Source organism: Gnatocerus cornutus, chromosome 4 (genome assembly GCF_029298725.1).
Source record: "Gnatocerus cornutus isolate USDA-ARS CGAHR chromosome 4, icGnaCorn1.1, whole genome shotgun sequence".
Lineage (NCBI taxonomy): Eukaryota > Metazoa > Arthropoda > Insecta > Coleoptera > Tenebrionidae > Gnatocerus > Gnatocerus cornutus.
Genome location: NC_142236.1, coordinates 4,352,380 through 4,364,163, shown reverse-complemented (window position 1 = coordinate 4,364,163; position 11,784 = coordinate 4,352,380). Strand labels below are relative to the sequence as shown.

The 11,784-nt window shown below is 31.3% G+C and overlaps 1 protein-coding gene across 1 annotated transcript; it reads right to left on the bottom strand.

The window, feature by feature from the left end:
• Window positions 1–6,303: 6,303 nt before the first annotated feature.
• Window positions 6,304–8,076, bottom strand: LOC148176146 (UDP-glycosyltransferase UGT5-like). The gene is made up of 4 exons (XM_088034091.1): window positions 7,257–8,076; window positions 6,994–7,210; window positions 6,730–6,949; window positions 6,304–6,673 (listed from the first exon to the last, which is right to left on the bottom strand). The coding sequence occupies exons 1-4, from the start codon at window positions 8,037–8,039 to the stop codon at window positions 6,376–6,378; spliced, it is 1,518 nt and encodes a 505-aa protein (XP_087890217.1). The 5' UTR covers window positions 8,040–8,076; the 3' UTR covers window positions 6,304–6,375.
• Window positions 8,077–11,784: the final 3,708 nt, after the last annotated feature.

Genomic DNA, 11,784 nt, shown 5'->3' with positions numbered 1-11,784 from the left:
TAAAACCAGTCGACGAATTCTCACCGTAAAGATGAGTTTTGAATCAACAGCAAAGAATCCAGCAGCTGTAATCTCAGAAAAAAATTAAACTTTTTTATAAAATCCCATAGCTTGTGTAATTTTACCAATAAAACAATGAAATTAAGAGGAAGTAATGCTTATGTTCCCATTATTAACTATATATTTTTCCGTCCACAGGCAAGGGTTTTGGAATTTTTTATTTTGCATAATTTTCGATCCACAAAGTTTTTAGCAGTTTTTATGTTGAGACGACTCAAAATTTTTCAATAGTTTCTATTAAACTCCATAACTTCTGTCGTTTTGGCGATAAAGGAATAAAATTTGGAGAAGGTACTGCTTTCGTGCCGATCTTTAACTGTACGACAAGACTAAAACTGTAGCACTAAAATTACCAAAATTACGAATTTTATAGGGAAAGATTTCTCCTATTTCGACTTCGCCTTGAAAATAAAAATTTCTAAAGTTTGTGTCCTTTGATCTACATTGTTGCAAATTGGCAAAGTTAAAAGACAATTGAAAATTAGCAATTTCCCCAAATTTCATAGCAGTAGCACTAAATTTACCAAAATTAGAAATTTTAAGGAAGTATTTCTCATATTTCGACTTCGCCTTGAAAATAAAAATTTCTAAATTATGTGTCTTTTGATCTACAATTTTGCAATTTGGCAGAGTTAATAAACGATTTAAAACTAGTAATTTCCCCAAATTTTATAGTTGTAGCACTAAAATTACTAAAGTTACGAATTTTAAGAGAAAAATAAAAAATAAAAAATTCTAAATTATGTGTCTTTTGATGTAAAATGTTGCAATTTCGCAGAATTAACAAACGATCAAAAGCGAGCAATTTCTTTAAATTTCATAGCTGTAGCACTGAAATTACAAAAATTACGAATTTTAAGGGAGGATATCTCATATTTCGACTTTGCCTTGAAAATAAAAAATTCTAAATTATGTGTCTTTTGATGTACAATGTTGCAATTTCGCAGAGTTAATAAACGATTAAAAGCGAGAAATTTCCTAAAATTTCATAGCTGTTACTCTAAAATTACCAAAATTAAGAATTTTAAGAGAGGATTTCTCATATTTCGGATTTGCCTTGAAAATATAAATTTCTAAAATTTGTGTCTTTTGAGCTACAATGTTGCAATTTGGCAAAGTTAATAAACAATTTTAATCTTGTAATTTCCCCACATTTCATAGCTGTAGCACTAAAATTACCAAAATTACGAATTTTAAAGGAAGATTTCTCATATTTCGGATTTGCCTTGAAAATAAAAATTTCTAAAATTTGTGTCTTTCGATCTACATTGCTGCAATTTGACATAGTTAATAAACAATTTAAAACTAGTAATTTTTCTAAATTTCATAGCTGTAACACTAAAATTACCAAAATTACGAATTTTAAGGGAGAATTTCTCATATTTCGAATTTTCCTTGAAAATAAAAATTTCAAAAATTTGTGTTTTTTGATCTACAATGCTGCAATTTACTAGAGTCAATGTACAATTAAAAACTAGTAATTTCCTTAAATTTCATAACTGTAGCACTAAAATTGCCAAAGTAACGAATTTTTACCACCTGCCTTAAAAAAAATTTTCTCAGAAATACTCACAATCAAAACGACTCTCTTCTCGAAAAGTCGAAACACAACTGATTTCAATAAAGAAATTAATACGTAATTTTCAAATTGCTAATCACCACCTTTTTCCTGAGCGAACAAAAAATTATCCGGTGACGCCATATTGCCATGAACGAACGTAATATTGAATAACAATGCAATGAATAAATAACAAATTCAAGGAATTTATAGTTTGCTTTAAATCTTAGTACATAATTTCATTAGTTTCTAAAGCCACTATTAATTTTTCTATTGGTATTTCCTTTATTCTATGACGTTCTTTATTTTGTCATATTATCTATTTTCTTCTTTTTGCTTATTATTCTTGCTTCCTGTGTCCTAGAGGGAAACTAAATGTCAGTTCTACCAACATTGACTGTCAAGTTTTTTACCAATCGCAAAATACATATAACGTTAGCAATTTCACTGTTAAAACAATAACATTTTTAAAAAAGTACTACTTTTGTTCCGATTTATTGACAGCACAAAATTACATAATTTTCGATCCACAAAGTTTTTAGGAATTTTTATGTTGAGACGACTCAAATTTTTTTAATATTTTCTATTAAACTCCATTACTTCCGTTACTTTAGCGATAAAAAAATGAAATTTGGAGGAAGTACTACTTTCGTGACGATCTTTAACTATAGGAAATTCCATAATTTTCCGTCCACAGACAAATGTTTTGACAGTTTTTATTTTGCGATCAAATCAAAAAATTTCAAATATTACTGTAAAATTCCATAACTTCCGTAATTTTGTCGGTAAAAGAATGAAATTTAGAGCAGGTACTACCTTCATTCTAATTATTCACACACTGAAATTACATAATTTTCAATTTCCACACAAAAGTTTTTAAAATTTTTATTTTAGGACGAACCAAAAATCTTCAATATTTTCGATAAAATTCCATAAATTTCGTAATGTTACCGATAAAACAATAAAATTTAGAGGTGGTACTAATTTCGTGCCGATCATTAACTGTACGAAATGACATAATTTTCTAAATGCAGACAAAGTTTTTTGAATTTTTATTTTTTGGTCGAATCAAAAATTTCCAATATTTCTTATTAAATTACATAACTTCAGCAATTTCACTGTTAAAACAATGAAATTCTTAAGAAAGTACTTCTTTTATCCACAGACAAATTTTTTTGAAATTTTTATTTTGTAGAAAAAAATTATTGTTTTTTTAATAAGATCTACTACCAGTTAAATTAAATGTACTCATTTCTGTGACACCCTGTATAAACATGAAAGATATCTATCCATTTATCTGTTCTTTATATAGGAGTACTTTTTATCATAATCTAAAAACTGCAAAATAATAATAACAAAACCACTCGAAGCCGAAACAATCTGAAATAAAAAAATCAGAGAAAATAAAACCAGTCGACGGATTCTCACCGTAAAAAAGAGTTTTGAATCAACAGCAAAAAACCCAGCAGCTGTAATCTCCACATTTTCATGAATTAATTGCAACCCATAGGCTTGTAGCTACAACTTAAAATTAAGCATCTAAATTAAAAATTCTCTCAAAAACCTGCTTCCGCAGTTTCGGGTCTTTGGTTCCTCCTAAAACTTTACTGAAACTAGTTTTCAGTTCCCCGGCCTGTAAAAAACAAACCAGATTTTGATAACAATCAGTGAATTTTATTTTACCTTCGCACTGCATCTTTGCAACGACATGATAAAAAAAAAGAGTTTGTTCAAGATGAAAATATAATTGAGAATATCACGATTAGCAATGTACATTTTCTTCTCTCGAAAACTGTAATAAACGAACAACGTTAAAACCACGATATTAAGGAAATAATCTCCGATGAGAAACAAGATTGTGATAGAAAACGTCTTGTTGACTTGTCTCGCGATTTCGCATAAAGTTTGGTGTTTGGTAGAGACCCACCTCAAGTTGGTACCATCAAGGAAAATTGTGTTCAAACTCTGGAAAAATCGCCCGATGAGAGAAAAAGTCAACACGCATCTTGCTAAAGTCACGTTCTTTAAAAAGTTAAAATAAATGTATGCCACGAGATACAAAATCAAGAGTATTGCCAACTTATTTTCAAAGGTAGAGGTGGTGGAAGAATTGGAAACCCAAAGTAGACACCACCAAAAAGAAATAACTATTGTGTCAGCCACCATGGAGATGAGAAAAAAATTTTCCCACAGAAATTTTGATGGTGGTAATTTTAACGCTTTTTCGACCTCAAGTAGTTTGTTCATGATGGAAATTATTTTTTTTTCAAACACTTTGTTCGTGATTAAAATACTGCATCTTAAGCCAGTGTCTATAAATAAATAGATAAAAGTACCCGATGAGATTATAAAAATTCGTTCCATGTAAGAGACCGCGAAGTAAATTGCGCAGAGTTCAATAAGAAGTGTAATGAGTGCTAAAATACTAATTACTATGCGTAAAAAATTGTATGTTGTAAAGTTTTCAAATTTATTCTTCGTGGGATTGTGACTTAGAGATAGTGTGGTGAAATATTTGGATATTGCGACTATTTTCTTGAGGAGATTCATTGCGTCATTGCTCGTCGACATTTTGTCGGATATTGGAAATTGTTTATTATTGTAGGAATTTAATCAATTGTTACTTATTCAAGCCACAGGTAAATATTGGTTATTAATTTATTACCTCAAAAGAAAAAAACTAAACTTTTTTATTAAATTCTATAACTTGTGTAATATTACCGATAAAACAATGAAATTTTGAGGAATTACTACCTTCTCATTATTAACTGTACGAAATTACATAATTTTCCGTCTACAGGCAAGGGTTTTAGAAATTTTTATTTTGCGATCAAACCAAAAATTTTCAATTTTTTTTTGTAAAATTACATAACTTTCGTAATTTTATTGGTTAATGGGGGTACTACCGCCGTACCAATCATTCGCTAAATAAAATTGCATAATTTTCGATTCACAAAGTTTTAAGAAATTTTTATTTTGAGACGACTCAAAAATTGTTTCTATTAAATTCCATAACTTTTGTAATTTTGGCGATTAAAGAATGACATTTGAAAGAGGTACAACTTTGGTGCCGATCATTAACTGTACCAAATGACATAATTTTTTGTCTGCAGACAAAGTTTTTTGAATTTCGATTTTTTTGGCCGAATGAACAATTACCAATATTTCTTATTAAATTCCATACCTTCCGCAATTTCACTGTTAAAACAATGAAATTTTTAAGGAAATACTACTTCTGTTCTGATTTATTAATTGTACAAAATTGCATAATTTTTAATAAAAAAAAACAAGTTTTTAAAAATTTTTATTTTGAGACGACTCAAACATTTTCTATATTTTATATTAAATTCCATAACTTCCGTAATTTTACCGATAAAGCAATAAATTTTAGAGGATGTACTAATTCCGTACCGGTTATTACCTGTACTAAATTACATAATTTTCCATACATAGACAAAAGTTTTAAAAATTTTTATTTTGTGGTCTAGCCCAAAATCTCTAATATTTTTCTGTTAAATTTCATAACTTCTGCAACTTTACTGCTAAAACTATAAGATTTAAAGAAGGTACAACTTTTGTTCCGGTTAATAATTCAACTAAATTATATAATTTTTGCCCCACGTAGAAAGTTTTTTGAAATTTTGTAGTCTAACCAAAAATCTTCAATGTTTTCTGTTAAATTTCCGCAATTTCATCGTTAAAACAATAAAATTTTAAGGAGGTACTACTTCTGTTTTGATTATTATTAATTGTACTAAATTACATAATTTTCGGTCCACATACAAAGTATTTTCAAATTTATATTTTGTAGTCCAATCCAAAATCATTAATATTTTCTGCAAAATTCCATAACTTTTGTAATTTTAATGATAAAACAATAAAATTTGGTAAAAGTACTACTTCTGTGCTGATAATTAACTGTACGAAATTACATAAATTTCGGTCGACATACAAAGTATTTTGAATGTTTTATATTGTGGTCCAACCCAAAATTTTCAATAATTTCTATTAAATTTCATAACTTTCGCAATTTTCTTGGTAAAACTATAAAATCTTAAGGAGGTACTACCCTTGTTTCAACTATTAATTGTATTAAATTATATAATTTTCGATCCACATACAATTATTTTAAGTTTTTACTTTGTTTTTACTCTATTAAATTCCATATCTTCCGTAATTTTACCGATAAACCAATGAAATTTGAAGGAGGTACTACTTTCGTACAATTAACTGTACAAAATTATATAATTTCGTACAACATACATTTTTTAAAATTTTTATTCTGTAGTCAAACCCAAAATCTTCAATATTTTCTGTTAAATTTTATTCCTTCCGCAATTTCACGGCTAAAACAGTTTAATTTTAAAAAGTACTATTTCTGTCCCGATTACTTACAAAATTACAAAATTTTCAGACAAGAGATTTTTTTTTAAATTTTTGTGCAAATACAACAAAAAATTTTCAATATTTTCTTTCTAAATTTAATATCCTACGTAGTCTTACTGCTAAAATAATGAAATTTGGTAAAAATACCACTTCTGTTTCAATTTAACTGTGCAAAATTACAAAATTTTCAATTCTTTGAAATTTTTATTTTGAAAACAAACCAAAAATATTCCATCGTTGAACCACATATTCTCCAGCTTCTCAAATTTTCAATTTATCTGCAATTAAAATTAAAAATGACACAAACAATTTTATTTCAACCGGCACAGACACATACAAAACGAACCCTAAAATTACCCCAAACTACAAATTTAATTATCTTTTTCCTTAACCTCCCTCGACCGAGACTTCATTACGAATTTACATAATTTAGGAATACAAAGAACCATTTTGACAGTTAGATACAAATAGAGTCCTATCAACACCATCAAAAACAACAAAACATCCAACAAAAGGTACTGATACCATGGCATATCAATCGCTGCGCTCCTCAAATGGCGCGCGCCCTTATAACGAATGACGTACTCAGCCCACCAAACGGCACTTTCCAACCCTGTCATGGGTTTATCAAAGAAAATGTCATTAGCTTCCACCATCTTCGTCTTGTAACTACAATAACCAATACAATTGGTATCAATTTTGATGATTGATAATTGATAACTCACGCTTTCATCTCGGCTACTTTGATAATGACATTTTTGATACTGTGTTTAGTAAGATCATTGATCCTCAGTGTGGCTCCCACCCCTAGTTTGACCACTCTTCGAGCCAGTGGCTGTTGACTCCTGAAGAATGGTAAACACACCAATGGTACTTGGGCAGAAATGGCTCGCTCCACCAAATAGAGTTCTGGTTGAGTCACAAACACTCGGACGTTTCGATGGGCTAAAAAACGACTTAAGCATTGCGTGGTAGAAAAAAAATCGTACCAAGAAGCTCTTTCTCAGGGAACCAAGCTTTACTAATGACGTTTGAAGGCGTTTCGGGCAAAAACTCCGACTTTGCTTTGACCAGGAATTTGTATGGCAGCTCGGAAAGAGCCTGCAAGATGACTGTTCGTTTTTCATGAGACATGGAGGTGAAGTTTAGCCCCAAACTCACATAAACGACGCCTTCCTTCGCTTCATCTAACATCTTCTTCAGAGACTGAAATCGTGGTACTAGAAATGGTACTACTTAGAGAATAACCAACCTTTGGAAGGAGTTTTGGTGGGTTGGTATCAATGGGCGAAATATCCACGATCGCTGGTACGTTCGCCCTCGCTGGGTGTACCAACAAGTTCGTGTTAAGAAAGTACATACTGACGTTCCTTTCCATGTCACCCAGTGGTAAAATGTCGCTACCGAAATACTTCTCCGCCATCTTATGGGCTCTTGGTACGAAGACATAATGGTAGTAAAATTTATTCCACAGGAAGAAATAAATACTCTGGAACTTCTCCACCAGTGTTAGCTTCCCAGGGGTGAAGTCAAAAATCGGATCGGGATACAAAACGGGATGATTCGGGTTACCCACCGCGTCATAATACACACTGAAGATGTTCCCAGAGGACACCCCAATCACAGGAGCGTCGAAAAAATCCCCCAAAGCGTACATCACAGGGTGCATGATTTCAATCAAAACCAAATCGAAGTAGTTTTCACCGGAAATCAACCCTTGGAATTGGGTGGAGTTGAGTTGGTGGTCCGCGACGGCGTCTAAGTAGTGGTAGAATTCCTCCATTTCTCTGCAGTGGCCCTCGTACTTCCGTTCGATGTTATATGCAGATTGGACACTGATTTCTGTTAAGTTGGTAAGTGTGGGGTCGTTCAAAGGGTTGGGAGTTACTACAGTTACTTGGTGGCCGCGTAAAGACAACTCGCGCCAGATTTCCTGGAAGACTACTTGGTGGGCGATTGATGGGAACATGAAGACTCCTAAAATGTTGGCGCATTTTGCGGTGCCAAAAATTGTGAGAAGCACTAGGAAGTTCATTGGTTCGGCACAAGAATTGGACTGTTATAACAGTTGACGTTTATTGCGGCTTATCAAAAGTACCTTGAAAGTTATTATCAGTGGTACCTACTTTTATTTTTAAAAAGAGTGATAAGGGAATTTATAAAAATAAATTTGTGTAAGCGTGTGTAATTTAAAGCAATTTAGAGCCACCTGCACAATTCTGAGAAATTTTAATTTTTTTAATCGCACCTGTAATTTTCAACTAATAGTACCTTTGATAATTTTGCTGATACAGCTATGAAATTTGAAGGAATTACTAGTTTTGACTTGCTATTGATGTGTCCAAAATCACAAGAATTTCGTACAAACAGAGTAAATTTAAAAAAAAATTGTTTTCTAAGACAGACTAAAATTTTCCGAAATTTTCAAATAGCACCTGTAATTTTGGTAATTTCAACGCTAGATTAATGAAAGTTGGGGAAATTACTGCTTTTGCCTTGCTAGTTAGTTGTCCTAAATTTCAAGAATTTAGAGCAACAGAGTCAATTTTCAGAAATTTTTATTTCCAAGACGATCAAAAAATTCCCAAAATTTTCAATTCGCCCCTGCAATTGTGGTAATTGTGATGCTAGAATAATAACATTTGGAGAAACTACTACTTTTGACTTGCTAGTTGGATATATTAGATCTCAAAAATTTAGAGCAACAGGCTCAATTTTCAGAAATTTGTGTTTCGAAGACGAACTAATAATTCCAAAAATTTTCAATTTGCCTCTGTAAATGTGGTAGTTTTAATGCTAGAGTAATAAAATTTAGGTGAATTACTTCTTTTGACTTGCTTGTGCCTGACCTAAATCTAAAAAATTTTGAGCAACAGAATTGATTTTTAGAAATTTTCATTTTTAGGACGAACTAAAATTTTCCAAAATTTTCCAATTCGCCCCTGCAATTGTGGTAGTTTTGATGCATTAGCAATATTAAATTATTACTTTTGACTTGCTTGTTGGCTGTCCAAAATCTCAAAAAATTAAACCAACAAAATCAATTGTTAGAAATTTTCATTTTAAAAATTTTTTCAAAAAGCACTTGCAATTTTGATAGTTTTAATGCTTAGACTATGAAATTTAGAGAAATTACTACTTATCACTTGCTAGTAAACTGACGAAAATACTAAAAAGACAGACCAGCAAAGTCAAATTTTAAAAATTTGTATTTCTATGATGAACTGAAAGTTTTCAAAATTTCCAATTTGCCGCTGTAATTATAGTAGTTTTTACGATGAAGCAATGAAATTTAGGGAAATTACTACTTTTGACTTGCTTATAGGTTATCGAAAATCTCAAAATTTTAGAGCAACATAGTCGATTTTTATAAATTATCGTTTATAAGACAAACTAAAACTTCCCAAAATTTTCAATTTGCACTTGTAATTTTGGTAGCTTCATTGCTGGAGTACCGCAACTTAAGAAATTTACTAGTTTTGACTTGCTAATTACTTGCTCTTAATTTTAATAATTTAGACAAACAAACACAATTGTTAAAAAATGATATTTTAGAAACGAATTAAACGCAGAGATTTGGGAATTAATAGATGGGGGGACATAGTCAAAAGTCTTAGAAACATATCTACGACTAGCTTTACAACTTTCGTCCTTGTCTGTTGCACGCATTCACTGGATACAATGTATACCTATCTCTCTCGCCAGGATGGAGAGTTTTTGATTGGCTAATTTTAAAACTTGACAACAATTGTAATGTGTGACAGTTCACAGCAAAATGAGTAATCCAACGTACTGTAACACAACAAGTTCTCTCAGCACCATAAAAAAACCGACGTCGCATACTACAGACGACAGAAAGTGAGTTCAAAGAAGAATTTTTGGTTTAAGACGCATTTGAACAAATTTGTGCGAGATTGTCGAAACAGATTTTGTAATAAGCGTAGAATAGAAATGGTACAAATAAGGGCTAACTAGTGAAATAAAAATCAATGCAATATTACAACTGGCATGTTTCTGAACTAAATCGTCGTCTGTGGAGAAATTGAGAAGCAAAATATGAAAATTAACTACAGACTACAAAGTGCAAATAAAGTGAATTATTATGCGATTAGCAGATGATTTATAATTGAAACGGAAGTCACCAAACATACGGAGAGGAAGAAAACCATGGATTTTGACGAAGAGAGAAAAGATCAAGATTCAATTGAAAGAAATATCCTAGTTAATAAAAATCCAAGGTGTACCTAACTAAATTGGATGAATGGAGAAATGTTCAAAGTATTGAAGAAAAATACATGAAAGCAGTAAAAAAATACGTTAAAAAGGGACAAGTAGATTGTTGAGAACATCAAAAGAATATGAAGCTCAGAACTGGTTAACAAAATAATGGACAGCTCTGACGATAAGTAAGAACAGAAAGGAGAACACGCTAGAAAACCTGTGACATTGTAGCAAATAAGATTCTGTTTAAGATTTGGACAATGAGGTTGACAATGAGTAGAAAGGAGTAAAAGAAGATCGTGGCAGACCGAGAGAAGACTTCGCTTTTTTCTTACACTCGGACGAGGAACAAAATCAGATTGATGTAAATAGTGGCAAATACATCTTAAAAGAGACTTTCTGCATTTTCTTCTTTAGAAGTCTGAGTCTAATGTAAAGTTTTCTATGTTCTTACGATTAATCTAGGCTGTTTGAATTAGCTTCTCCATTTTGCCAGGTTTCTGGTGTCAGACTAGAAAAGTGTTAGTCACACGTTGCTAATTTTGATTTTCTCATTAGTGTTTGACCTTAAACCTATTGAAAACTATGTTATGCACACTGAGAATTGTATCAATATCGTTTAATTGTGGAGCTATAAATGATCGGTTTTACCGCATTCATATTGTGGGAGTCTCCACTTGATGTAGAAGAGCTTCGGCCTTTTAAGGAATAAAAGTTTCAACATTAAAAGACAGCAAAACGAAATCAAACTAGTGATGAAAGAGCCTTGTCACAAAATTTAGCAACATACAAGAGAAATAACGTCTAAAACCTTTAAATTCACAAAACTTTGCATTCAAAGTTCTTTACTGACATTAGCTATGACAATTTGGATTTGCCGTTTGAAATTCGAGTAACGATCTACGTCATGATCTCTGATTGGTTCCATCCTGACGAGAGAGACAATACTGCATCAGCGATAGGAATCAGTGCAATAGGTAGAGACAGAAATAAAAATTATTGTTGCACATGTTTTGTGTAACGTATGTCCAAATTTCCATATGGTAACCGGATCTATTATTTTCCAAATCTCTGATTAAACGTTTCCAAAATTTTCAATTAGCACCTGTAATTGTAGTAGTTTTAATGCTATGGCTATAAAAATTGGAGAAATTACTTCTTTTAACTTGCTAGAAAAGTGTCCAAACTCCCAAGAATTTAGAGCAACAGAGTAAATTTTTAGAAATTTGTAGTTCTACGACAAACTAAAAATTTTCAAAATTTTTAATTCGGACTATTATTGTTGGTAGTTTCAATGCTAGAATACTGAAATTTCGGCAATTTATTACTATCGACTTGCTAGTAATAGGCCCTCAATCCCAAGAATTGAAACCCACAAACTCAATTGTTAGAAATTTTATTTCAAAAACAAACTAAAATTTTCCAAAATTTTCAACTAGCACCTGTCATGTTGGTAGTTTTAATGCTAGATAACTGAAATTTTTGCAATTTACTACTTTTGACTTGCTAGTTGGTTGCCTTAAATTTCAAGAATTTAGACAAAGAAACAAAATTGTTAG

Coding starts and splice junctions, on each gene's coding strand:
- LOC148176146 (XM_088034091.1), bottom strand. CDS start 8,039: ATGAACTTCCTAGTGCTTCTCACAATTTTTGGCACCGCAAAATGCGCC. Junction 7,211..7,256: donor CACCAAAACTCCTTCCAAAG/GTTGGTTATTCT, acceptor CCACGATTTCAG/TCTCTGAAGAAGATGTTAGA. Junction 6,674..6,729: donor AAAGTAGCCGAGATGAAAGC/GTGAGTTATCAA, acceptor TGGTTATTGTAG/TTACAAGACGAAGATGGTGG.